We start from the raw sequence: 26,394 nt of genomic DNA, 5'->3' as shown, positions 1-26,394 counted from the left end.
GTATATTGGGTAAAGTTTCTCCTAGTCAACTTACCGAGTGTCGCAGGTGTAAACTTCCCAAAATGACAGCCTTACATTTCCGTAAAAGTACTTCTATATCTGCTACACCATTTTTTTTAATTCATATTGATGTCTGGGGCCCTTCTCATGTTCTCACCAAAAGGGGTTTTGCATACTATGTGTCATTTGTTGATGATTGCACTCGTTACACTTGGGTTTATCTTATGACTTATAAGTCCGATTTCTATTAGATATACCGTACCTTTTAGTGTATGATTACTACTCAGTTTGGGTGTACAATTAAAGTGTTACGATTTGACTCGGGTGGGGAACATTTTAAAAATGAGTTCTGTAAGTATTTAGCCAATTTGGGTACGATTCACCAAACTTCCTGTACAGATACACCTGCCCAAAATGGTCGAACCGAGCCTAAACATCGTTATCTCCTTGGGACAGCTAGGTCTCTTCTTCTCTCTACCTCCGTTCCGACTCCATCTGGGGGTAGGCAGTTCTTACTACTGCTTTTCTTATTAACTGCATGCCTACTCTCTTTTTTTCTGGTCGGTCTCCTTATGAGGCTTTGTTCTTCCAAATTCCTAACTACTCTTTTTTTCGTGTGTTTGGGTCTGCCTATTTTGTCCTTCTTCCCAACAAAGATAGAACCAAACTTAGTGCCCGGTCTGTCCTCTGTGTCTTTTTGGGTTATAGTCTTACTTAGAAAGACTATCGGTGTTACTACCCTGTTTCTCGTCGTCTTTATGTCTCCCGTCATGTTTCATTTTTCGAACGTTTACCTTATTTTCAACTTTCTCCTCTCACCACCCCAGTTTCCAAAGAGGATTTGGTTCATATTGATATGTTTCTTTCTGAGGTCCCGTCTAATGAGTACATCTCCATAGTTCCTCCTAAGCTTGTTCCATCTTCTCCTCTTACTTCACCTCTAGCTACTACTCCTCCTTTGGTTTATTCTCCTCATCCGTTGTTCGTTTATTCTAGTCACAAGGCTCATCCTCCACCGGTTGTCTCTGCTTTTGTTGCTGATCCTCTTGCTTTTGACGACTTTGATCCTGTTGTACACTGATATCCTACTCGAGCAAGTCATCCTCCAAACAGGTTGGATTGATCTAATACATGTTTTTTTGCTTTCTATCGTACTTTTTTGTCTGCTATTCACTCTTTTTCATAACCTCAATCTTATAAGGAGGCCTGTCAGGATCCTCACTGGGTTCAAGCTATGGAGGATGAGTTGTCTGCTTTACAGAAAACTAGTACTTGGGAGTTGGTTCATTTGCCTGCTGGTAAGAATCTAGTTGGTTGCAAATGGATTTACAAAGTCAAGACTCATTTTGATGGCTTTCGTGAGCACTACAAAGCTCGTCTGGTTGCTGAAGGTTTCTCACAGGAGTATGGTATTGATTATGAGAAGACATTTGCTCTTGTTGCCAAGATGACTACTGTCTGTACTTTGATATCTGTCGCTGCTGTTCGTTCTTGGCCTCTTTATCAGATGGATGTTAAGAATGCTTTTCTTAATGGCCATATCACTAAAGAGGTTTACATGCGTTCTCCTCCTGGGATTCACCGTTCCTCTGGACAGGTTTGTCACCTTCGGCGTACTTTGTATGGTCTAAAACAGTCTCCTCGTGCTTGGTATGATCGCTTTCAGACTGTTGTTATTGAGCTTGGATTTCATCCTTGTGCCCAGGACTCTGTTTTTTTCTTATCGATACCTCTGCAGGATTTGTTGAGTTATTACTGTATGTGGATGATATGATCATCACTAGTTCTGACTCTTTGCTATATCTGAGGTCAAGCAACATCTTTTTCGCACCTTTGAAATGAAGGATATGGGCCCATTGCGGTATTTTCTTAGTATTGAGGTAGCTTTTTCTCCCAAGGGCTATTTTCTTTCTCAGGCCAAGTATGTCAATGAGGTTATTCATCGTGCTGGTCTTCTTGACACTAAGATTTCTCATACCTCTATTAAGCTTAATGTAAATCTCAACACTACTGATAGTGTTCTTCTGGATGATCCTACTCTATATCGAGAGCTCGTGGGTTGCTTAGTCTATCTGACGGTTGATCGTCCTGATCTTGCCTATGTTGTTCATGTGGTTAGCCAGTTTGTCTCTGCTCCTCACTCCATACATTGGGTTGCTTTGGTTTGGATTCTTCGTTGTCTCTGAGGTACTATCTTTCAAGGTTCACTATTGTCCTCTACTTCCTCTCTGGATTTGGTGGCTTATGCTGATTCTGATTAGGTTGGTGATGTTATTGATCGCAAGTCCACGTCTAGTTTCTGTATGTTTCTTGGCGATTCTTTGATCTCTTAGAAAAGTAAGAAATAAACTGTTATTGCTCGCTCTACTGCCAAAGCTGAGTATCATGCTATGGCTTATGCTACTGCTGAAGTTGTCTGACTGCGTTGTTTTCTTTCTGACTTGGGCGTCCCTTAGTCTTCCCCGACCTCCCTCTATTGTGACAACCGTAGTGCTATTCAGATTACACATAACATTGTCTTCCATGAGCGGACCAAGCACATTGAGATTGGTTGTCACTTTGTTCATCAACATCAGTAGTCTGGCTCTATCTTATTTCCTTTCGTCTTTTTAGCTCTGCAACTTGTTGACTTCTTTACCAAGGCTCAAACCACTGTTCGGTTTCAATTTCTTCTTGGCAAACTCTTGGTGTTTTCTACCCAAATACCTTGAGTTTGAGCGGGGGTGTGAGAATAATATTAGTATAGTGTATATTATATGAATATTGTTTTCTATTTATGATTGGTTTAGGTTTGTTCTAGTTTCCTATTTAGGATTAGGGTTCTATATCTACTAGAATTCTATATCAATGATATATTCATTTAGGATTAGGATTTAGTGTTCTATATAAGTGGTGTATTCTTTGTTCAGTAAATACAATTGAATATACAAGAATTCTTCAGAATTCTTACATCTGCACCGGTAAGTACCCAGTACTCGTACGGCACCATTTTTGAAGTACCCGTGCTTCATAGACTCTCATGCTTTCAATGCCAACTACAAAAACATCAATGGCTTCTTCTTCTTTATCTTAGTAGCTCAATATTGTTGTTAATGATATCTGTAATTGTATTAAGCTCTATATTGGCTGTTGTATCAGCTAGTAACTTCAATCAAGACTTTACTATCATATGGGGTGATGGCAGGGTTAAGATCCTCAACAATTCCCAACCTCTTACCCTTTCTCTCGACAAAACCTCTGGCTTTGGCTTCCAATCCAACAATGAATACCTTTGTGGAAAGATTGATTTGAAGCTTAAGCTTTCTCTTAGAAACTCTACTAGCACTGTCAGTGCCTATTATGTATGTTTTTCTTGCTATACCTATCATAAATATAATATTAGCATCAATGTTTTTCCTAGAAATAGTAAGCTCTTATGATTAATATCTAAATAATATGATTATTGTATAGCAATTATCATCACAAGGAACAACCCATGATGAGATACACTTTGAATTCTTGGGAAATTTGAGTGGTGATCCTCACATTCTTCACACTAATGTGTTTAGCCAAGGCAAAGGTAACAGAGAGCAAAAATTCTACCTATGGTTCGACCCCACTGTCGATTTCCACACCTACTCCATCCTCTGGAACCCCCAACACATCATGTAAGTAACCAAAAATTAGTTATTGAACTTACTCAAGTGACATTGCTTTCAATTTTGTATTGATTAAATAATTTTTTGTGTTCATTTCAGTTTCTCTGTAGATGGAACACCCATTAGAGAGTTCAAGAATGCAAAGTCGGTGTTTTGTACCCAAAGAACCAACCCATGAGATTATACTCAAGCCTATGGAATGCTGATGATTGGACAACAAGAGGTGGACTTGTGAAGACTAACTGGACTCAAGCTCCATTCACTGCTTCATATAGAAACTTCAATACCAATGCTTGCATTTAGTTTTTTGGATCACCTTCTTGCAGTTCAAGTTCTTCGCCTTCTAAAAACAATGCATGGCTCTCAGAACAATTGGACTCCACATACCAAGGAAGATTGAAATGGGTGCAGAAAAATTACATGATATACAATTATTGCACTGACTCAAAGAGATTCCATAAGGATTTCCTCCAGAATGCAGCATGTCATAGAAATTTAAACAAAATATATATCACTGTCTTTCTTGTATCATGGTCATACCTAATAATTTTTGCTATAGTTATTGAAAAATCTAGAAATCCGCTAGATATTGATTTGTGATTATGTATTAATTTAAAGCAATAAAACAATCTCAATCAAACAATCAAGACAAATCGACACACCGATTTTAACATGGAAAAACCACAATTGAAGCACCTCCAATTGTGATAAAAAAATCACGGGCAACAACTACAAAGCAATCCACTAAGAAGATATAAAGGAATTACACAGGTATACTCTCAATTACCTAACGAATCCACACCCGAATTGAACCAACCCCTATGTATCTTTTCCAACCCTGTCTTCACCTCGGAATTGTCTTGATGATGAGCCACTCTAGAATCCACTAAAGCTTCAGGCTCGAATTCTTTAGAATCCACTGAAGAACAACTCTCTCTTTTGTGTAGAACAAACAAATAATCCTTTGATGTATACTCTTAAAATCATGAGTTGAATACTCAATCAAAACATCAAAGAAAAACTAGCAAAATATCCCCAGATATAAACCTTAATATTCAAAAAGAAGATCTGAAGCAGTAATCCTAGTTTAGGACTAAAACAAATACTTATAGAAATCTGGGACTGCGAAGCTCGCTCGAGTGAGGAACCAAAAACGCGTGTTTTCCATAAATGGCTTCGCTCGAGCCACGCACCCTTCACTCGAGCATACATTCATCTCTTTCAGGTTTTTACACAGACGCAGCCTTCGCTCGAGCGAGAACTCCTTCGCTCGAGCGAGCAAGGGCGGACAGGCAACTTCGAATGCAATTTTGCATTTTGTTTGAAAGGATTAACATCACAAACTTCTCTGCAAGGCACAATTTAAGTTGAATTTGCATCTAAAAACTCATAGACTCACTGAAATAAAAAGTGCGAAAATAAGTACAACTGAAAAGAATTTTGTCAACCGGGATTACCAAGTATAAAAACCTAACAATCTCCCCCTTTGGCAATGCCGTAACAAAACATACCTAACAAATAAAATCCTAATCACCCCAACCCGTTACAGCCAACAAAAGCCAACTTCACATCACAAAGTCATGATCTGCAAAACAGTTATTAGTGCTACAATCTCCAAAACAACTATTAGTGCCACAAGAGTATATAAAAAATCAATAAACATATGACTAGATTATCTTGAGGCATGAGATAAAAAAATGAATAGATGGAAATTGAAGATTATAAGAACATGTAGCATGAAAATATGAAAACTACATGCACCCGACACATGAATGGATAAAATCACACTACGACACATGTGCATGAAAACATGAAAACATGACAACAACATGCACCCGACACATGAATGGATGAAATCACACTACGACACATGTGCATGAAAACATGAACAACAACTTTCTCCCCCTTTTTGTCACGAATTGACGATGGAAGCTCAATCAACTAAAGTAAGATCATAAGCCACACAAGCAATGATATGATAATGTAAATATCAGGAGCATGCAAGAAGGAAATAATAAGCAAACAGTGCATAGCAACATGCAAAACAACTATAGCCAATCTCCCTTACCAAACAAATATGGTGGAGCAAGCAGAAAATTTCAAATTTGTACCTTAAAACACACAAGACTATCCAAGAAACACAATTACTTGAAAACACAATGTGCACAGCCTCTAGAAAATTTCTCATAAAAGAAAGTAATGCATTATGTGAAAAACATAGATCCCATGATAAATGTGTGTGTGTGACTCTTGGAGTTCAACAAACACAAGATTCAAATTCTAGTAGTGATCTGATAATTGGACCTCCAGCAAGAGAATCTAAGCACAACAAAGGAAAGTCAAACCATTAGGAATCAAGGGGTATTTAGTGAGTAAAAGCGGAGGCTCCCCCTCAATCAATGAATCCTTTATTTATTTATTTATTTGTCACATCGTTTGCTTTTCTTTCTTTTGTACATCCTTTTTGTCTTTCTTTTGCACAATTTTTTTTTTCTTTTTTTTGCACATTCATTGGTGGCTGACACGCTCAAGAGTATGGAAACCAAACCAGAGAAGCATAGAGATAATAAGGATAGCCTGGTTGGTGACTCTGAAGTAGCCTTTTCCTCATGCCTGGACTACAAAGAACAGAGGGGAAAGCCGTGGAGATGCAAAAAGATGGAAGGTGGTTTAAGAGACTCAACATCACCCAAGATATGCTAGTATCGGTCAATTCCTCTAGAAAAAGATACCATGCCAGAAGTCCATAGAGAAAAATAATCACTAAGGCGGAAGACTCCAAAATTTGCTAATCCAAGAGAGTGTACAGAATGAGACATATTAATCAAAGAATACAAACTCCAAAATGAGTAATGACCACAGAAAGCACACACATATTAACATGTAATGGATATTCTCATCAATTCCAATATGCACCAAGGACTACTCAAAAATTTCAAGCTTGCTAAACCACACTAAGAAAATCTTTTTTTTTTTTTTCAAAAATAAAGTAAGACAAAAAAATGAACAAGCACACATTTAATGACTCATAAAGAAAAAAAGTGCACAGAAACCCAAAAACTAAAACGACTAAGCAAATTAACACAAGTCAAGTTTACTCACCCAAACTGCTTTAGTATGAACAAAGTTGTGAGAATTGCGATTTTTGAGTGGTGTCTTGACGTTGTGGTTCCCTTCCCCTTCAATGGGAACCCGTCTTGACTTGGTTTCCAACTTCCTATTTCTAGGTCTAGGAAAATACAAACTTACTCCATGTTTGGTCTCAAGCAAATCAACATAGCAAGGTTTATTATGACCCTTAACCTCCTTACAACCAATGAAGTGTCTCATACCCCAGGAGATGTTAGAATTTCTTCCATCTCTATGAGACACTCTCCCATGCAACTTAAAACAATAAGGCCGAGTGTGACCATACATACCACAATGATAACAAATAAAAACAGAGTGTACTTTCTTTTCTTTGGCCTTACCAACTCTAGGAAGTTTGAGAAGTCCATCCTCATGTTGAATTTTTTGTTCTCCCTTTCCTTGAGTTCTTGTATCATGAGATGTGGAAGCACTCGGTTTTTTTTCTTTCTTACCACCAAAGCTAATACCACTCTTGTCAGAACAAATTTATTGAGACCCAATGATATTGTCCAAAGTCTTTGATCATCTGTTCCAAAGACCAATGGTAGCCATAGCACATTTGAGTTCTTCATCTTTCTTGATCATTAGTTCTTCCAAAGCAACTTGAGACATCTCGAGAGTTTCAATCTTTTCTTTATATGTTGTATAGATTTGCTGTAGCTCATTCCTCTCTGTCTCACAAGTCAAGAGTTTTGCACAAAGAGCCTGTCGATCATTACAAATCTTAAGGGCATCATTCCTAGCCTCAGAAATCTCTTTCTTTAATTTGACATTCTCACTTTCACATGCTTTGAGTTTCATAGTGAGTTTGTCATTCAATTTAGATAAGTTAAGAGATTCCTTATACAATTTTTCATAAGCTTGCTCAAGCTCTTCATCATCACTCCCTGATGATTCATCATCAGTGGCATTCTTAATCGGGTTTTTCGAATACTCTGTTCGTCCTTCAGTTTCGGAAGCCGCCATGAAAGTAAGGAATTGTTTATGTCCCTCTTCGCCTTGATCTTCGTTGTCACTTTCATCTTCCTCAAATTCTAATTCATCATCCCAAGTGATGGCGAGGGCTTTCTTCTTCTTCAAACGAGTGGGGCATTCTGAAGCAAAGTGGCCAAATCCTTGGCATTCATAACATTGGACTCTTTCAGAGTTCCCTTGTATCTTTTCTTTCTCCTTCTTGGCTATAGAATTAATTTTGAGTTTATCTTTGCCTTTAGATTTATGAGTATGAGTAGATTCCAAAAGTTTAAGATTCTTTTTCAAAAAAGATTTTTTAAATTGTTTAACAAAAGCAGCCGTAAACTTGGAATCTATCTCACAATCCTCATCAAAATCCTCTCCAACTCTATGAGTACTACTAAAAGCAATAGCATCTTTTTGTTTCTTTTTGAAATTCCTATGCGCCTCATAAGTTTGGAGATTTCCAACCAAGTGATTCAGCTTGAAGTTGTCAACATCTTGAGCCTCCTCAATAGCCGTAACTTTTGGTTGGAACCGATCGGGCAAGGATCTCAAAATTTTTCCCACAACTTTGGATTCTGGTATTTTTTTACCTAAATTGAATCTGGAATTTACAATGTCACTCAACTTCGCATAAAATTCATCAAAGGTCTCACTATCTTTCATTGAAAGGTTTTCGAAACTAGATGTGAGCCTTTGAAGTTTTGAGCGTTAACAAAAGGAGTGCCCTCATGAATAGTTTGTAAGATATCCCAAGCCTCTTTGCGACTTCACAATTGCAAATACGACTAAACTCTTCAAGTGTGACAGCTCAAAAGAGAGAATTGATAGTTTTACTATTCCAGCTACTATTTTGGTAATCAATTGTGTCCCACTTATCAATTGGTTTGGAGAAAGTTACTCCATCAACGGTAATCGTTGGTTCAGTCCACCCATTCAAGACAGATTGCCAAACTTTTTCATCAATAGATTTTAAAAACGATCTCATCTGAGCTTTCCAAAACCAATAATTGGATCCGTCAAGTAGGGGTGGTCGAACCATAGAATTTCCCTCACGAATTGAATCCATTATCACAAATCAAACAAGATCTCGCTCAAAAGTTTTAAAAAACAAAAGAGCGACCTGCTCTGATACCAATTGAAAAATCTAGAAATTCGCTAGATATTGATTTGTGATTATGTATCAATTTAAAGCAATAAAACAATCCCAATCAAACAATCAAGACAAATCGACACACTGATTTTAACGTGGAAAAACCACAATTGGAGCAACTCCAATTGTGATAAGAAAACCACGGGCAACAGCCACAAAACAATCCACTAAGAAGATATAAAGGAATTACACAGGTATACTCTCAATTACCTAGCGAATCCACGCCCGAATTGAACCAACCGCTATGGGCCTCTTCCAACCCTGTCTTTACCTCGGAATTGTTTTGATGATGAGCCACTCTAGAATCCACTTAAGCTTCAGGCTCGAATTCTTCAGAATCCACCGAAGAACAACTCTCTCTTTTGTGTAGAACAAACAAATAATCCTTTGATGTATACTCTTAAAACCATGAGTTGAATACTCAATCAAAATATCAAAGAAAAACTAGCAAAATATCCCCAGATATAAACCTTAATATTCAAAAAGAAGATCTGAAGCAGTAATCCTAGTTTAGGACTAAAACAATTACTTATAGAAATCTGGGACAGCGAAGCTCGCTCGAGCGAAGACTCTCTCGCTCGAGCGAGGAACCAAAAACGCGTGTTTTCCATAAGTGGCTTCGCTCGAGCCACGCACCCTTCGCTCGAGCGTACATTCATCTCTTTCAGGTTTTTACACAGACGCAGCCTTCGCTCGAGCGAGAACTCCTTCGCTCGAGCGAGCAAGGGCAGACAGGCAACTTCGAATGCAAATTTTGAACTGACCGGGCAGCTCGATCCCCGTCATAATCAGCGAAGTGGCAATCTTGAAAGCATTAACATCACAAACTTCTCTGCAAGGCACAATTCGGATTGGATTCGCATCTAAAAACTCATAGCCTCACTGAAATAAAAAGTGCGAAAATAAGTACAGCTGAAAGGAGTTTTGTCAACCGAGATTGCCAAGTATAAACCTAACCATTATTTATTTGTATGTAACATCCACTGTTCAATTCTTTTATTGTTTATCATTGTAATCGCTTTTGAAGCTTGCAAAATAAATATTTGATTTATAAATTCTGATTTGCATCATTCTCATTCGCATGACAAAACTCGTCCTTGAGTTTCTATTACTTGAAATAATTTGTTACACTAACACTTGTTTGCATCCACATTGTATTTAAAATTGATTTTCTCAAACCTAAATTTTAAATGAGTTTCTATTACTTGAAATAATTTGTTACACTGACACTTGTTTGCATCCACATTGTATTTAAAATTGGTTTTCTCAAACCTAAATTTTAAATAACAATCCCAAAATGAAAAGAACAACTTTCTTTAGTAAATTTAACCCATTTTCATTGAAGCCTAAATCTCCATATATGAAATTCAAAGCAAAGTCTTCAACGAATTGTCTTTTCGTAGATATCAAACAACACAACCCCACCTAAATTCATAAGAGTACCCACTTCCTTATTTGTATCAATAAATTGTAGTAACTCCATTGTAAAAGCATGATCTTGAATGACTTGGCGACCGTCAATCTCATCCATAATCATATTATTATTCAACAATTGTTTGGGCAACCATATTTGAAGTTATGATTCATTTGGCTCAACATTAAATAATTTTTCGTCAACTCTATCTTCTAAATTGATTTCAATAATCTTGTCTTCATGAACTTCATCATCTTCCTGAAAATACTCTTCAGATTTTGGAGGTAAATCCTAATCAATATGTGGCTATAATGATGAAGATTTTATGTCCAAAAATATTTTATCGAATTCTTCTTCTCACTACAACATTTTCTTAGTTTAGTGACATTTGAAAGTGTCACAAAACTATTCTTATAATGACATTTTTTGGTCTTGTGGCATTTTGAACAAGTGCCACTTCTATCGGTGTCATGGTAGATACGAGTGCCACGGTAGATACTTGCAAGTGTCACTGCACCATCATGGCTAAAAACTTTCAATGACATTTTAATGTCATGGTAGATATTATTTGTGGCACTATCAAGCGCCATTAAAAAAAGAGTTAGTGACACTTATAAGTGTCATTACACTATTAAGACTAAAACCTTTTAGTGACACTTTAATGTCATGGTAGGCACTATTCGTGACGCTATCAAGTGTCATTCGTGACGATAATTCGTTGTAGAACAATTTGATCCGCTCTTGCAGAGACTCGAACCGCCAACCTCCCGCACCATAAACCTTATACACCACACTCTTCCCACTACACCTCTATAGAACCATATGATTATATATGCAACATATATTATTTATATAGTACATACATCTATATTAATATAAAAGTATATGTATAAACATAATTATTTTATTGAACATAATTTATGTAAAATAAACTATTTACTAGTAAAATAAAAAAAGACCACTTTTGGTGACTAAAAATATTTTTTGGTCGCCAATTCTATACTTTTGGCTACTAATTATTTTTTAGTTGCTAAAAAACTTAACTTTTGCTGACCAAAATTGAATTTGGTCATCGAAGATGCACTTTCAGCTACCAAAATTTTGGTCGCCAAAAAATTTAATTCCCGCCTTAGGATTTTAGTTCTCCCGCGCTAAAAATAATCACTTTTGGCAACTAAACTTATTTTTTAGTCGCCAATTATAGACTTTTGGCTACTAAAATTTTTTTAGTCGGTAAAACCCATATAATCAGTGGCCAAACTTTTTTTTGGTCAGGAAATTTAGTCGACGAATATGCTTTTTCTTGTAGTGTATATTGAGTTTAATTTATTTATTTTTAATCATTTACTGCATTGTAAAAATTTTAAAAATATATTGGCATTTTTTGTTTTTTCAAAAATGCCATTATAAGCTTGGAAAGTTTTTGACTTAGTGACATTTCTCAAAATGGTATAAAATATTTGTTTATGAAACTTTTCACCTAAGTGCCATAAAAAGTAATTTGCACCTACCTAGTGTCTTGACATTTTTTAAAAAATGCCATTGCTACTAAAGTTTAGTGGCATCTGTTAGTAAATGTCACGAACATAAGTTTTTGTGTCATTATTTTATAAATGCCATAAAATTGATGTGACATTTCTTTATTGAGATGCCACTAGAGCCTTATATGTTTGTGGCTTTGTGGCATTTATCTAAATGTGTCACCAAATATTATTTTTGTGGCATTTTCTAAAAACATGCCACTAGTATAGTGTCACTAAAGTGTGTTTTTGTTATAGTTTTGTGACACTTGTTCATTGAAATGTCACTAGAGCCTTTTATGTTTATCGTTTTGTGGCATTTTTCAAAAACGTGCCACTAAATATCATTTTTGTGGCATTTTCTAAAAATATGCCACTAGTGTAGTGCCACTAAAGTATGTTTTTGTTATAGTCTTGTGACACTTGTTCATTGGAATGTCACTAGAGCCTTTTATGTTTGTCGTTTTGTGGCATTTTTAAAAAATGTGCCACAAAATATCATTTTTTGTGGCATTTTCTAAAAAAATGCCACTAGTATAGTGCCACTAAAGTATGTTTATGTTGTAGTGTCTGCTATAGCAACACAAATTAGAAATCCTTTAGGCCCCGTTTGTTTTGGGTGAAAGAGAGGGTATTGGGATTGCTAATACCAAGGTATTAGTAATAGTCTTGTTTGTTTTGGGAGAAGGCCTTGGGACTATTAGTCCCTTGGTATTACTAATACCCTTAGAGAGGGGATTGGTAAGGAGGAGGTAGAGATGGTATTAGAAAAATAGTGAGGGGATTAGAAATTTTTTTATTTATTTTATTTTTTATATATGGGAAATTTTTTTTAAAAAATAATTTTTAATTTTTTATATTTTTTTATTTGTTTTATTATTTTATATAAAAATAATTTAACAATTCCTCACTACTAATCCCCTCACTATCAATCCCCTCACTACTAATCCCCTTACTATCAATCCCCTCATTAATAATCCCCTCACTATCAATCCCCTCACTATCAATCCCCTCTATTCTATCTCCCAAAACAAACGGGGCCTTAGGTTGTAAATAAACCTTAAACTCTGGTACGCCAAGTTTGAAGCCCGACTCCCATCAATCGAATGCATTTATTCGCAAATCGATGCCTCTGTTGTGGTTTGCATGTGCCAATCGGGTTCATGACTTCATTCTCAATATCATTCTTATTCTTCTCCTCCACAAATTATGAATTTGGCGGATGGTTGTGAGGGTCATTTTCTAACGTTCATAGCTTCGAAATGCTCAAATAAGGTTGTAAGCATCCTTTCAAAGCGCTCTAAATGTCGAAACCTCTCTTCTATTCGGGCATCTCGTGTTGCGTGATCTCGCTCCTACACCTTCTCAATAGTAGCATATCGACCACATGGTGCTCCTCTTGAAGCCATGATCAAGACTTAAGTTTACGCTATAATACCAACTGTTGTAGGGAAACGTATCAGAAAAAAGAGCAAACAACAAGATCGAACCATGAACAAATCCGAACTAAAGATACTCTCTCTAAGAATAAACAATTTTGAGAAAACTCTTAATTTTTATTAATCAAATATCAACTTGAATTGAATAGCCTTAAGGCTTACAATCTTATTTATAATAAATCTACTTTTTACTAATCAAGAAAATATAAAAAAGAAAAATATATATATATATATATATAATCTTGTTAGTTAAGAAAATTTAAAAAGGAAAATATTAATTTTTGTAAAACAAGAAAATAAACTAAATAGGCAATCTAAGTGCATCCGTATCAGGATCACCAATTTTTGAGGTAAATTGTAAATAAAAATCTACTGTTATTATTTTAGCTAGAATTTTTTTTTTTTTTGTATATATTTCATCAGGCTCTCTATTCTAAAATTTAATTTCATAAAATATTTATTTTTATTCATTTTCTTTTCTATTTAAATATTTTTTTCAAAAAATTCAACAGACAACTAGGTAGTCGACCAAGCGATCGATCACTTGGTGGAAATTGCCTAATTTTGCCATATTAAGGTGGTTAACCTGGTAGATGACTAGAAGGTCGATCGCTTGGTGAAAATTGCCTAGTTTTACCTTTAGAATAAATAATAAAATAATGTATTAAAAATGCTTTATACCCCCACTGGGGGTCGACCCCCAGTGAGGTGGAGGCCCGTGATTGGGCGAAAAAAAACTGTTTTTTTTTTCTTTTTTTTTTTGGTTGTCAGCCAGTGGGGGCGCGCCACCTCACTGGGGGTGCGACCCCCACTGGGGGTATTTAAAAGGGCTCATAATGTATAATCTATGAATAGTACATCGCTTGATGAAGCGAGGTACTGTAACAATGGCAAGTCTTGTTTTGCAATAGCCAGCATGATGGAGGACTGATTTGGAACATTGGATTGCTAGTATAACCTCAAAACCATAGTAAAGAGCATGACGCGGATGCTCTAAATAACGGAAAATATTTGAGACCCAAAAAGACTTCCATTATTCTATCCACAATGTTATGTTAAGAGATGTGTCAACTTTTGATTTGTTACTCACCCAATCATTGAGGGCCCAATTCTCTTACTACATTATTGTAGGTGAATTTGTAAGTCAAATGTGTGAGTTTCTAACATTATTCCTAAATAAATAGGAAAACTAAATATTTTAGTTTTAAATACCAATTATAATTAAATAATAAAATAAATATATAATTTATAAATTATGATCTGCGTCAAGCAATAGTCCAAAACTACTAAATAATCACTCTAGTTATCTTTCAATCCATTGATTTAAAATAATAATAATAATAACAATAATAATAATAATAAATAAATAATTCATTTATAAATGGTATTTTACTCAGAATACATATAGTTTTTTTCACAGAGGAGGAGGAGAGAAGTGGGGACAAAACCAGCTGGTGGTAGGCACCCATGTAGGTCACTTCTAATAATATTAGGAAGGAAGCAGCTATGAACACTTCCTTCATTAAAGAAAAAAGCAGCGTGCTGTGGCTGCTATGTGGCTGACCCACTTTCACTTGTGGCGGTGCCGCGGCTTCGCCTGGGTCCGTGTTATAGATAGCAGCCTAGCAGGTGAATGCATATATACTGATGGAGCTAGCTGTAAGTAGTCTAGCGAACCCCATATTAGCCAGCTGTTTTGCAACAACACTTTTCACCAACCCACACAAAGCATTATCTTTTGAGTAATGTTAGGGATACCTTTTCTACCAAACAAATAACTAAAAATATCTCACATGGATGTGGAGTCCGTAATTTTATAAACACCACACCTATTTGAGATATTTGATCATTTACCTGATACAAAATTTGAATTTTATAACATTTTCCTTATTGTCTCACTCACTTACCTCTACACCTTCCTTCCTAGTTTCAAACTCATTGCCCCAAACTTCACACCGATATAAATGTAACCAAAGAGCTTCATTTTACTCCATCAAAAACCAAAAGCTAGCCTCTCCAAAGCCCAAGAAAACAAAACCACACTTCATTCAATAGTTCCACTTTCGACAACCACCACACCTAACATCAACCAATGGCTTCATCAGTGTTGCTAATGATATCTCTTGTAGTAAGCACTTTGTTCATTGTTGTCTCCGCTAGCAACTTCTATCAAGATTTCGACATCACTTGGGGCGATGGTCGTGCTAAGATACTCAACAATGGCGAGCTTCTTACTCTCTCACTTGACAAGCCCTCTGGCTCGGGTTTCCAATGTTAGGATCAAACACACCCAGAGAATTATCTCACACACACAGAGAACACAATATTTACGTGGTTCGGCCCAATGCCTACATCCACGGACAGAAATGAGAATTATCACTAAAATGGAGCAAAAATACAAATACAGAGGAGGAGATAAAACTCACTCAACTCACAGCTCTCACACTCAATTTCTGATAGTTCTCTCTATCCCCTCAACCTCTATTTATACACCAATGAGGGAGAGCCTCATTGGTCACCACCTACCCTCTTCCACTCTCTAGTGGGGTTGGTAGAGTGGGAGAGCCACTTCCATTGGGTGGAGAAAGTGGGTTCTCCAATGGGAGCTCACATGAGATGATCCAACAAATCACCCCCTCAACTCATGTGAGGTGATCCAGTCCACACACTGCTGCTAATCTTGTCACGCCCAAAAGACCAACAGAATCTTCATCTCCTCACTGAGACATTGCATCCCCTGAAAGCTAGAGATAATACACCAGAGATACAAGAGGAAGAGGGAATCCTACATCCTCAACTCAACTCACACCACTCTCTGATTTGGAGAGAGCCTCTGCTCCTATCTCCCACAAATCTCTTCCACGCTTCCTGTCTCGGATATCTTCACTTGCTATGCTTGAACTTGCGCAACCAAGATATCTTGACACCCCCTGATTGGATGTCCTGCACCCCCTGCTCGGGATACCCTTGTATTACCGTGCAACTCCTTGCATGATGAACACGGGAGCAACTAAAAAACTTCAGAGTGTGACACATCAATATCCTCAATTTTCCTTGCTCGGAGCTTATTTCTGAACAACCAGCCTTTGCTTTCTGCACTTTAGAACAACTTCCCAGCGATCTCATATGCCCGTTGTCTGTGCTGCAATCCCTGATGTTCGGTTTAGTCTCACTTGTACGTCCGTACTGATGTTTGACAGTTAGCCCTTCTGCCAAGACAACTTCCATCGGTCTGTACAAGGTATCACTATGCAACTCCGTGCATAGTGCTCGCACCCCCTTATTGGAGTGCATTGCAACGCTCACTTTGCGACTCGAGATTGCATCCCTCCTTTCCATGCATCTTTTGAGAGGTTGCAAAATGTCTCTAACACGGAAGCAAAAGAAACTCTCTTCTTCACTGGCATAGTCTCTACAGACTTGGTTTCTTTGCTCTGAACTTTCTTCAAGATTGGCTTCACTGGCTCAGATCTGTGCACCTTTGAACTGCCTCCTTGCGTTCCCGTGCACCGTTTTCGCCATTCCTGATGAAAGCCTTGCTCAATCATACGCTTTGGTTGCGTATGTTCTCTCTTTGTACCCTTCGACTGGCATTTGACAACACTCATCTTTGTCAAAACTTCTCCTTCCAGTTTGTACAGTTTGTTGCACAATTTGCCTTGCAACATTTCTCTATCACCTCTGCGTACATGAAGAACCCCCCCACTAGATGAGAAACAATTTCCTTTTAGATCTAGCATACTCAGGGAGATTAGATTCCTCCGTACTCCTGGCACATGTCGGACCTCAGATAAAATTACTTTTCTTCCATCCTTAGTAAGGAATCGCACTGTCCCTATGCCGACAACTCTGTTTACTGTGTTGTTGGCCATCCGGATAATGCTACCGCTGACTCTTCGGTAAGTGGAGAAAAGCTTCCTATCCGCACATATGTGGAACGTACACCCTGAATCCAAAATCCAGCCGGGTGTTTTCAACTCTGACGAGACTGTAAGCATCACCTCTTCATCGTCAGAGGAATGCACTGCAACTGCTGTAGTTGAGGGACCTCCGTGTCCCTTAGCCTTCTCTTTGGCTTGTCTGTCCTCCTTCTTCTCCGGGCAATCTCTTATTACGTGATCCTCTTGATCACAGTAAAAACACCTCCTCGTGTTGTCCTGTCTGGACTGTGAACGCCCTCTGCTTTTACTTCTTCCTCTACCTCTGCCCCTTTCTCTATCTCTGCCTCTACTTTCTGTGACAAGGGCATGAGACTGCTCTCCGTCCATCTCTTTCTTCCTTGCCTCCTCGTTGAATAAGGCGTCTGTGACCATCCCCATGGTCAGCTTCCCTTCGGGTGCAGAATTACTGAGAGAAACCACCAACGTCTCCCAGCTGTCTGGTAAGGAACTGAGTAATAATAATGCTTGCATCTCATCCTCCAACTCCATTTTGATAGATGCAAGCTGGTTCACAAGGCTGTGGAATTCACTGGTGTGTTCAGCAACAGACACACCATTCTTCAGCTTCAGGTTTATAAGCCTTCTCATTATCAAGGCTTTGTTCCGTGCGGTCTTGGACTGGTACATGCCCTCCAATTTCATCCATAGGGCATAGGCGTCTGTCTCTTGGGCAACATGGTGGAACACACTGTGGTCAATCCACTGTCTGATTTGACAGACAGTCTTCCGGTTATTTTTTATCCAGTCCACATCCTTGTCTCCATCTGGTTTGACCCCCTTTAGCGCTATAGGATCAAACAAATCTCTACAATAAAGGATGTCCTCCATCCGCGACTTCCATATCGCATAATTAGAAGCGTTCAACCGAATCATCGGCCCTGAAACTGATGTGGATTCCCCCATCATCCAGAAATTAATCTCTGTTTGAAAAACAGGCTTTGCTGTGAAGTCCGGACTGCTCAAATTAGCCGGAAAATCACTTCGGATTGCCAAAATAAAAACTGCAAATTTTTTGAAAACCTTCTTTGCAAAATCTGACCGTACGGATGTGTCCGAAATATTCCAAATAGTTTGAAAACACTATTGGCTCACCCGAATCGGACCTCAAATGGCTTAGATCAAGCCAAAACAATTTTAACGGTTCAGATCGGCAGAATCTGGTGCGCCTGAGAAGCACCAGATTATTTCTCCGGATCGGCTGGCGTCGGGATGACGTCAGCGGCTCAGTCAGCGGCTCGGTCAGCGGCTGAAGACTCGGCTCGGCTGAAGACTCGGCTGGCGCGCGCGTGTTGATGGCGCGTGTATGGCACGCGCTTCTCCCTCAGTCGTCTTCCTCCTTGAACCGCGCGTAGTGCGCGTGTCTGCGAGTGGTATCACGCGCCGGGTGCCTGAACGGCGCGTGTGGGCGCGTGATGAGAGTGGGATTAACGCGCCAAATTCCAAGGGCGCGTGGGAGCGCGTGCGGCCTCCGTTTGGTGTCTGTTTTATGTTTCTGGACTCCTCTCGTCGAGTCCTTGCTCCTGGTATGCTCAAAATCGGATTTCGAGCAATACGATTTCTGGGCAGTTTCGAAACAATACTCTGTTTTTCCGAAAAACGTACGACTTGGCTCTGATACCACTTTGTTAGGATCAAACACACCCAGAGAATTATCTCACACACACAGAGAACACAATATTTACGTGGTTCGGCCCAATGCCTACATCCACGGACAGAAATGAGAATTATCACTAAAATGGAGCAAAAATACAAATACAGAGGAGGAGATAAAACTCACTCAACTCACAGCTCTCACACTCAATTTCTGATAGTTCTCTCTATCCCCTCAACCTCTATTTATACACCAATGAGGGAGAGCCTCATTGGTCACCACCTACCCTCTTCCACTCTCTAGTGGGGTTGGTAGAGTGGGAGAGCCACTTCCATTGGGTGGAGAAAGTGGGTTCTCCAATGGGAGCTCACATGAGATGATCCAACATCCAATCCAAGAATGAGTACCTCTTTGGCAAGATTGACATGCAGCTGAAGCTCGTTGCAGGAAATTCTGCTGGCACCGTTACTGCTTACTATGTAAGATTATAATGTTACACATAAACGGATTTCTCTTGTAATTTTTTTTTTATTAGACACAAATATATTACTTACTACTTGTGTTAATAAATACATGTAACAATCATTGCTTTTTGTATCAATGGTAAGAGAATTAGATAAAAATCCATTTATATGTGGTTTGAAGTTAGTACTAAATTTTCAAATTTGTGTTTATGCAGTTGTCATCACAAGGATCAACACATGATGAGATAGACTTCGAGTTCTTGGGGAATTTGAGTGGTGACCCATACATTCTTCACACCAATGTGTTTAGCCAAGGCAAAGGCAACAGAGAGCAACAATTCTACCTATGGTTCGACCCCACTGCCGATTTCCACACCTACTCCGTCCTTTGGAACCCCCAACGCATCATGTAAGTAATCTAAAAATAGTGAAAATTGACTTTGCTCTCAACTTTGCACTCAAAATTTTGTATTGATTGTCTGATTTTTTTGGGGGGGTCTCAATTTCAGCTTCTCAGTAGATGGAACACCCATTAGAGAGTTCAAGAATGCAGAGTCAGTTGGTGTTCCATACCCAAAGAACCAACCCATGAGGATATACTCCAGTCTGTGGAATGCTGATGATTGGGCAACAAGAGGTGGACTTGTGAAGACTGACTGGACTCAAGCTCCATTCAGTGCTTCATACAGAAACTTCAATGCCAATGCTTGCATTTGGTCTTCTGGATCATCTTCTTGTTCTTCTTCATCTTCTAATAGCAATGCATGGTTCTCAGAACAGTTGGATTCCACAAACCAAGAGAGATTGAAATGGGTGCAAAAGAACTACATGATATACAATTATTGCTCTGATGTGAAGAGATTTCCTCAGGGCCTCCCACCAGAGTGTAACATGTCCTAGAGAAGTGAAACTCAAACTCGCTATTACTCAATTTTTCCACTGCCACTGTATTGTATTTATGATATTCTTTTGTATGTAACTCGCACAATTCAATAATCTTATTTGTGGTTGTTGTGATAATTCTTGAAATCAATAATAGGGATTTCTGTTTTCTATATTCATCCAAAACCAATGAAGTCATGGAAGGCCCCATGTTGGGAATTTGTGAATGACTTTTCTTTTCTTTTTATTTATTTTTAATTGAAGTTATTAATTGGATGGAAAAATCTATTCAAATACGAACAAAACTCGAAAAATAAATAATAAAAATAAAACTGACATCGCATAAAAATAAAAAAGTGTAATTTTAGGCATCAACCCTACATGTGTCCAAGTGTCGTACATTGTTTTTGTCTAGCAAACAATTTACATATACAATAACCATAAAAGGGTCAACTTGAAGCTGCACTCCAAACCCAATACTTCTACTTTGTCTCACTCTTTTCGGTCTAAACAGGTCTAATGTGAAAAATCTAGAAATCTCCTAGATGTTGATTTGTGATTATGTAACAATTTTAAGCAGAATATAACAATCCCAATCAAACAATCAAGACAAAGAAACACAACGATTTTACGTGGAAAAAATCACAATTGGACACCTCCAACTGTGATCAAAAAACCACGGGCAACAGCCACAAAACAATCCACTAAGAAGATTTAAAGGAATTACACAGGTATACTCTCAATTACCTAGCGAATCCACAACGCCTAATTGAACCAACCTTTATGTGCCTCTTCCAACCCCATCTTCACCACGGAATTGTCTTTCTGATGAGCCACTCCGGATTCCACCAAAGTTTCAGGCTCGAATTCTTCAGAATCCACAACTGAAGAATAACTCTCTCTTTTGTGTATAACAAACAAACCTTTGATGTACTCTCTTTAGATCATGAGTTGAATACTCAATAAAAACATCAAAGAAAAACTAGCAAAATCTCTCCAGATATAAACCTTAAGATCCAAAAATAAGATCTGGAGAAGTTCCATCAAATCACTTAGTTTTGGGAGAAAACCAAGTATTTATAAAGAACCAAAAGTAATCCTAGATTCAGAAGAAAACCAACTCTTTAATCAAATCTGGAAGTCTGGGATCGCGCGGTCCGCTCGAGCGCCCTTTTCCCCGCTCGAGCGGAGACTTCAAATTCTGTGATTTCATACAAGCTCCACACTCGAGCGTCGGTTTTGCCGCTCGAGCGGCGAATCACACCATCCAGTATTTTTTCAGGCGACTGCGGAGATGCTGAGAGCTTCCAATCCCCGCTCGAGCGTCCATTTCCCCGCTCGAGCGGACAGGCCAAAACTGAAAAAACTGGAAAAAAATAACATGATCGAACAGGCAACTTTGAATGCATTTTTGCATTTTGCTTCGGGGGCGCTGCCCCTCAACCCCGCCGTGGCGCTGCCCCGGACCCGCCAAGGGGCGCTGCCCCCTGGACCCCCGCGAGCTGACCGGGCAGCTCGATCCCCGTCATAATCAGCGAAGTGGCAATCTTGAAAGCTTTATCATCACAAACTTCTCTGAAATGCTTGATTCGGGTTGGATTCGCATCTAACAACTCATAGCCTCACTGAAATAAAAATGCGAATAAAATTACAACTCAAAGGAGTTTTGTCAAACGGGATTGCCAAGAAATAAAACCTAACATAATGTATAATTAAGATAACTTAACACTTATCACATTAATGATATTGAGTAATCAAATTCATTGGTTAATTACAATGGTTAATCATATTTAATCACAGCTACCTAACATTGGGAGAGCTACTCCAAAAAGAAAAATAAATTTTACGTAGTGGTTATCCAAAAGTGAAGGGTGGCATATAACCCCTCACGTATACTTGGTTCCACCCATGTACAAATACACAAGACAAACAATTATATACTGGGGAGGTTTGGAGACCTTTTCGGGGAGGTTTTTGCGAATTTTGAATGTTGGGAGTGCAGCCCGCTGCTTTAGGTTTGCTGCTATGTTTGGATTGTTTCGGTAGGTTACTCACCAAGCTGTGCTTGGCAAATGATTGGACGTCCATGTTGGTGTCAATATAATTGGGATGGTTATACTCGCATTGATGCTATTTTGCATTCACCTTTCTTTGTTAATGTTTATGTTTGTAACTTGTACCTTGATCTTCATTAATAAAATTTCTTTTTCGCCGATAAAAAAAAGACAAACAATTATATATACAAAATATAATGTATTTATTTTTTCTTTAATCAGCATCTTAAGACAAAAGCAGCATCCTCTTTTTTTTCTCTATCCATATGTATCTCTCTTCACCTCTATGCTCGAGAACTACCACCATCATCGCCACTCTCGGTCACTGCTACTCTACTATCATTGCCCAACCTTACCCACCACATTTCCAATGCCTACCTTTCTACGAGTCACGCCGAATTATTCTCCTTTACAATAATAAAATTACATGAGTTCTTTCCCCTCCCAATCTTTTTCCTTTCAAACACACATTAATGTGTATTAATTGGACACTTTTTTTATTAAAAATAATTACTTAACTTGATAATTTATTAATAAAAGATGTTATTTGTTAAAGCATCTCCAACGGTCTGTTAAATGGATTGCTAAAGGAAAAATATAGCAATGTGAAAAAATATAGTGCTTCAACGGTCTGTTATTGGAGTTGCTAAAAATAACAATTGTTATATCTTATGTCAAATTTGATACAAGTTTTACCTATAGTTAAAGTTGCTAGGACAACACACATAGAGAGAGAGAGAGAGAGAGAGAGAGAGAACAAATATTGGAAGATCGCCTAAACAACCACCTGAGTGACCACCTAATGTTTGCTAAAGTTGCCAATTTGGATGACCGCCCGAACAATCACTCAGACAATCATGCGAAAGTTAGTTAAGCTAAAAATAACAATTTGACCATTGAAACAACATTGTTATCTTATTGCTATTTTACACTGTTCATTGCTGTATTATAACTTTAGGTATTTATTTTACTTATTTACCATTGGAGATGGTCTTATGCAATTAGAAAATTGAAAAAACGTGATATAATTTTTAAAATCACATAAGATAATCTGTATTTTAGATAAATATCAAATTAAAAAAATAAAAATATAAGGAGCTAAAAAAGCAGCCCATTTTGGGTATGGCTTTTTTTAAGCTTTTTTTGTTTTGTTTTTTTCTCTCGGCTTTAGTGAATTTTTTTTTTTTTAAATTTTAAGTTCTATATTCAACTCGATAAAATAAATTGGAAATTTATAATTTTTAAAAAAAATCTAAAATGGGACAAAAATAAACAATATTTTTTTGCTTAATTTTATCTTTAATGAATTTTTTAAAAAATATTTTTAAATTCATTTCTACAAGACGGACGGAAAACCCACCTCAACCTCTCAACTGAGGTGTTCTTTGGCGAGTTTGTTTGATTAAAATAGTCACAAAATATAAAATAAATCATTGTAATCATAATTTTTTTTTAAAAAAAATTTTAAGTTCTATATTCAACTCGATAAAATAAATTGGAAATTTATAATTTTTAAAAAAAATCTAAAATGGGACAAAAATAAACAATATTTTTTTGCTTAATTTTATCTTTAATGAATTTTTTAAAAAATATTTTTAAATTCATTTCTACAAGACGGACGGAAAACCTACCTCAACCTCTCAACTGAGGTGTTCTTTGGCGAGTTTGTTTGTGATTAAAATAGTCACAAAATATAAAATAAATCATTTTAATCATAATAAACAAAATATCACATTCAATTCATAATCGTTATATTATTCCCTCAAAAAAAAGTCAAAAAAATCAAAAAAACAAAAAAAAATTTTCCAAACTAAATTTTTTAACTCAAATTAAAATAACCAAACAAATAAAAAAGCGAACCCACTTCTGAAACTGCTCCACTTGCACTAAAATCAGCTCATTGTTGTTCTTATCTCCTCATAGAGACACTCTCTGTTGACCTCCACACAATGGCACACAATACTATCACAACCCCCGATTCCTGTTCCTCTTACACAGAGCAGAGATCAGCAGGCAATGCCATCGCCGAAAACAGCGATCTCATCACACAGATCTTAGTTCGATTGCCTGTAAAACCCCTTACCCAGTTCAAATCTGTGAGCAAACAATGGCTCTCTCTCATCTCCGATTCCCAATTCTCTCTCCACCACTCTCGCCGCAATCGCAAACCCATCTCAGCTCTCTTCCTCCTCTGCCTCAACAAGATTAACCCAGAATTCTCCTTCCTTCCATTCGCCGATTGCTCTCTTGGGTCACCACATTTCCAGTTCCTTGCCCACCCAGGTACTTCAATTTTGCATTCTTGTAATGGGTTGTTGTGTTTTTCTAAGTTGGATGACACTACGGAAAGTTCAATTCTCAGATACTACGTATGTAATCCCACTACCAAACGATCTGCTAGAATTCCTTTACTGGGTTTGGTTCACAATTGTAGAATTCGTAGAGGGCATTTTAGGGTCGAGCACAAACTTTGCAATGTCAAAATTGAAGAATCTACAAGGCCAGGGAATGATTTGAATATAAACTTGTTGGGTATTTATGTACCTTTTGATCCTCTCAAGTCACAAAACTACAGAGTTGTCTGTGTTTGGGAATCGAATGCTGATATGTTTAATTATGAAATAAGAATTGCTGTTTATCGTTCGGAGATAGGTTTATGGGGTGAACTAATGGGAGCTTTTACAATACCTTATGCAGTATGTTTTAACAATGGAGTATTTTGGAATGGAAAAGTGCATTGGATTAGCAATAGTGACATTGTATGTTTCGATATTGATGAAGGATACCTTAAAATTATGCCATTGCCGTTGACTTCTAATGGCTCGAATGTTGTGTATTTTGGAGAGTCGAGTGGCCATTTGCACCATGTTGTAAATTTCAAAGGTAGCGAGGCTCTATTGAATGTATTTGAGATGGAAACGGACTACTCTAGGTGGGTTCTAAAATATTGTTGTGATCTTGACACGGTGATTATACCCCCAGATATGGTTTTGAACCACAAGTCTTGTGCATTTTCTCTGATATTTCTGGGCAGAGGAGAGAAAGTAGATGAGTCTTGTCTTGTGATAGGAATACATGGTAAACTTATTTCTTATAATCTTAAGAATAAGACCTCAAAGAAGCTTATTGATTTGCTGCCATTTTGTTATAAAAATTGTTGGGCACAGCGTGCACGCTACAAAGCTTTGCCATATAATGAGACTCTATTTGAAGTTTAAATATGGTGCTTCTCTGATGTTACCAAATTTTTACACTCAACAGCATATGTGATCTATAATGCTCATGCTTAGATGTGTGCTTTTTGCACTAGTTTACATGGAACCTTAGAGAGTAATGTCATATTTGAGGGGAAGGATAATTACGTTGTCTCTGTAGTGTGTCAAGCACATGACTTGGTGTATATGCTTTTTGGGCTCCTGTATTTGTCAATATCTTTGGGATGCATGGTTCTTGACGACACATATGATGAGTTTGGAATTCATTTGTCATCTTTTGCATGAAATTCATTTCTGGAAGTTTGTTATTAGTTTTTGCCAGCATTCAATGTGGCTCAGAATGAATGTATATAATTTGTCTACAACCAAGTTCGTTGCTTACCACTTCGATGAAAGGGAAATGTCTTACCACTGTAACGCTGACAGAATTAGCAGTATGTTCAAACAAATGCTTTTCTCTGATGTTTTGATTTTATGGTATGATTTATCTTCAGTTTCAGACATGACAATTCTCTTCTGCAGTTGTCTATGTTAAGATACCTGCAGTCACGAGACTTTTTCTTTCACATGGATTGGAGGCTTGGAGCTCATGTGTTCTTCAACAATTCTCTTTCTTTCTTGTAATATAGTGAATAATTTTCCTTTTGTTCTTATTGTAACAAAAACTTTCTCTTGCAATGAATCTATAAGATCATCTGTTTAGCATTTTAATTTTCATTACTCTTTACTGTATTTTTTAAGTGACTCTGAGTTTCACATCATAGTAAAAGGTAATTAGAGTGGAGCATGCATGCACATTGAAATGGAAATAGATGAACACACAAATTAAAGCAGCACTGTTAGAAGAAAATTGGGAGAAATATTGAGAATGATTTCAGTTGATCACCCGAAAATTAAATCTCAAATTATGATACTTGGGCTAGTAAAATTTATGAAATGCTTATTCTTTGGACATCTACTACTAAAAAAAAGGCACTTTTTGTGTTGATGGGGTGCT

The 26,394-nt window shown here is 37.5% G+C and overlaps 2 protein-coding genes and 1 pseudogene across 2 annotated transcripts; all 3 read left to right on the top strand.

The window, feature by feature from the left end:
• The first annotated feature begins 3,092 nt into the window (after nucleotides 1-3,092).
• Nucleotides 3,093-4,129, top strand: LOC114279151 (putative xyloglucan endotransglucosylase/hydrolase protein 23; annotated as a pseudogene).
• Nucleotides 4,130-15,222: 11,093 nt separating this feature from the next.
• On the top strand, nucleotides 15,223-20,301 carry LOC114279150 (xyloglucan endotransglucosylase protein 1). Its single transcript, XM_028221345.2, has 4 exons — nucleotides 15,223-15,523; nucleotides 19,176-19,261; nucleotides 19,462-19,655; nucleotides 19,756-20,301. Exons 1-4 carry the CDS (start codon nucleotides 15,343-15,345, stop codon nucleotides 20,144-20,146), a joined length of 852 nt encoding a protein of 283 aa, XP_028077146.2. The 5' UTR covers nucleotides 15,223-15,342; the 3' UTR covers nucleotides 20,147-20,301.
• A 3,748-nt stretch (nucleotides 20,302-24,049) lies between these two features.
• Nucleotides 24,050-26,108, top strand: LOC114279149 (F-box protein At5g07610). The gene has a single exon (XM_082924391.1). It carries the CDS (start codon nucleotides 24,132-24,134, stop codon nucleotides 25,398-25,400), a length of 1,269 nt encoding a protein of 422 aa, XP_082780517.1. The 5' UTR covers nucleotides 24,050-24,131; the 3' UTR covers nucleotides 25,401-26,108.
• Nucleotides 26,109-26,394: the final 286 nt, after the last annotated feature.

The sequence above is a fragment of the Camellia sinensis genome, chromosome 4, assembly GCF_055761805.1.
Source record: "Camellia sinensis isolate YWXY chromosome 4, ASM5576180v1, whole genome shotgun sequence".
NCBI classification, from domain to species: domain Eukaryota; kingdom Viridiplantae; phylum Streptophyta; class Magnoliopsida; order Ericales; family Theaceae; genus Camellia; species Camellia sinensis.
The sequence above is the reverse complement of the archived record's forward strand: the minus strand, read 5'-3'. Positions and strand labels throughout refer to the sequence as shown.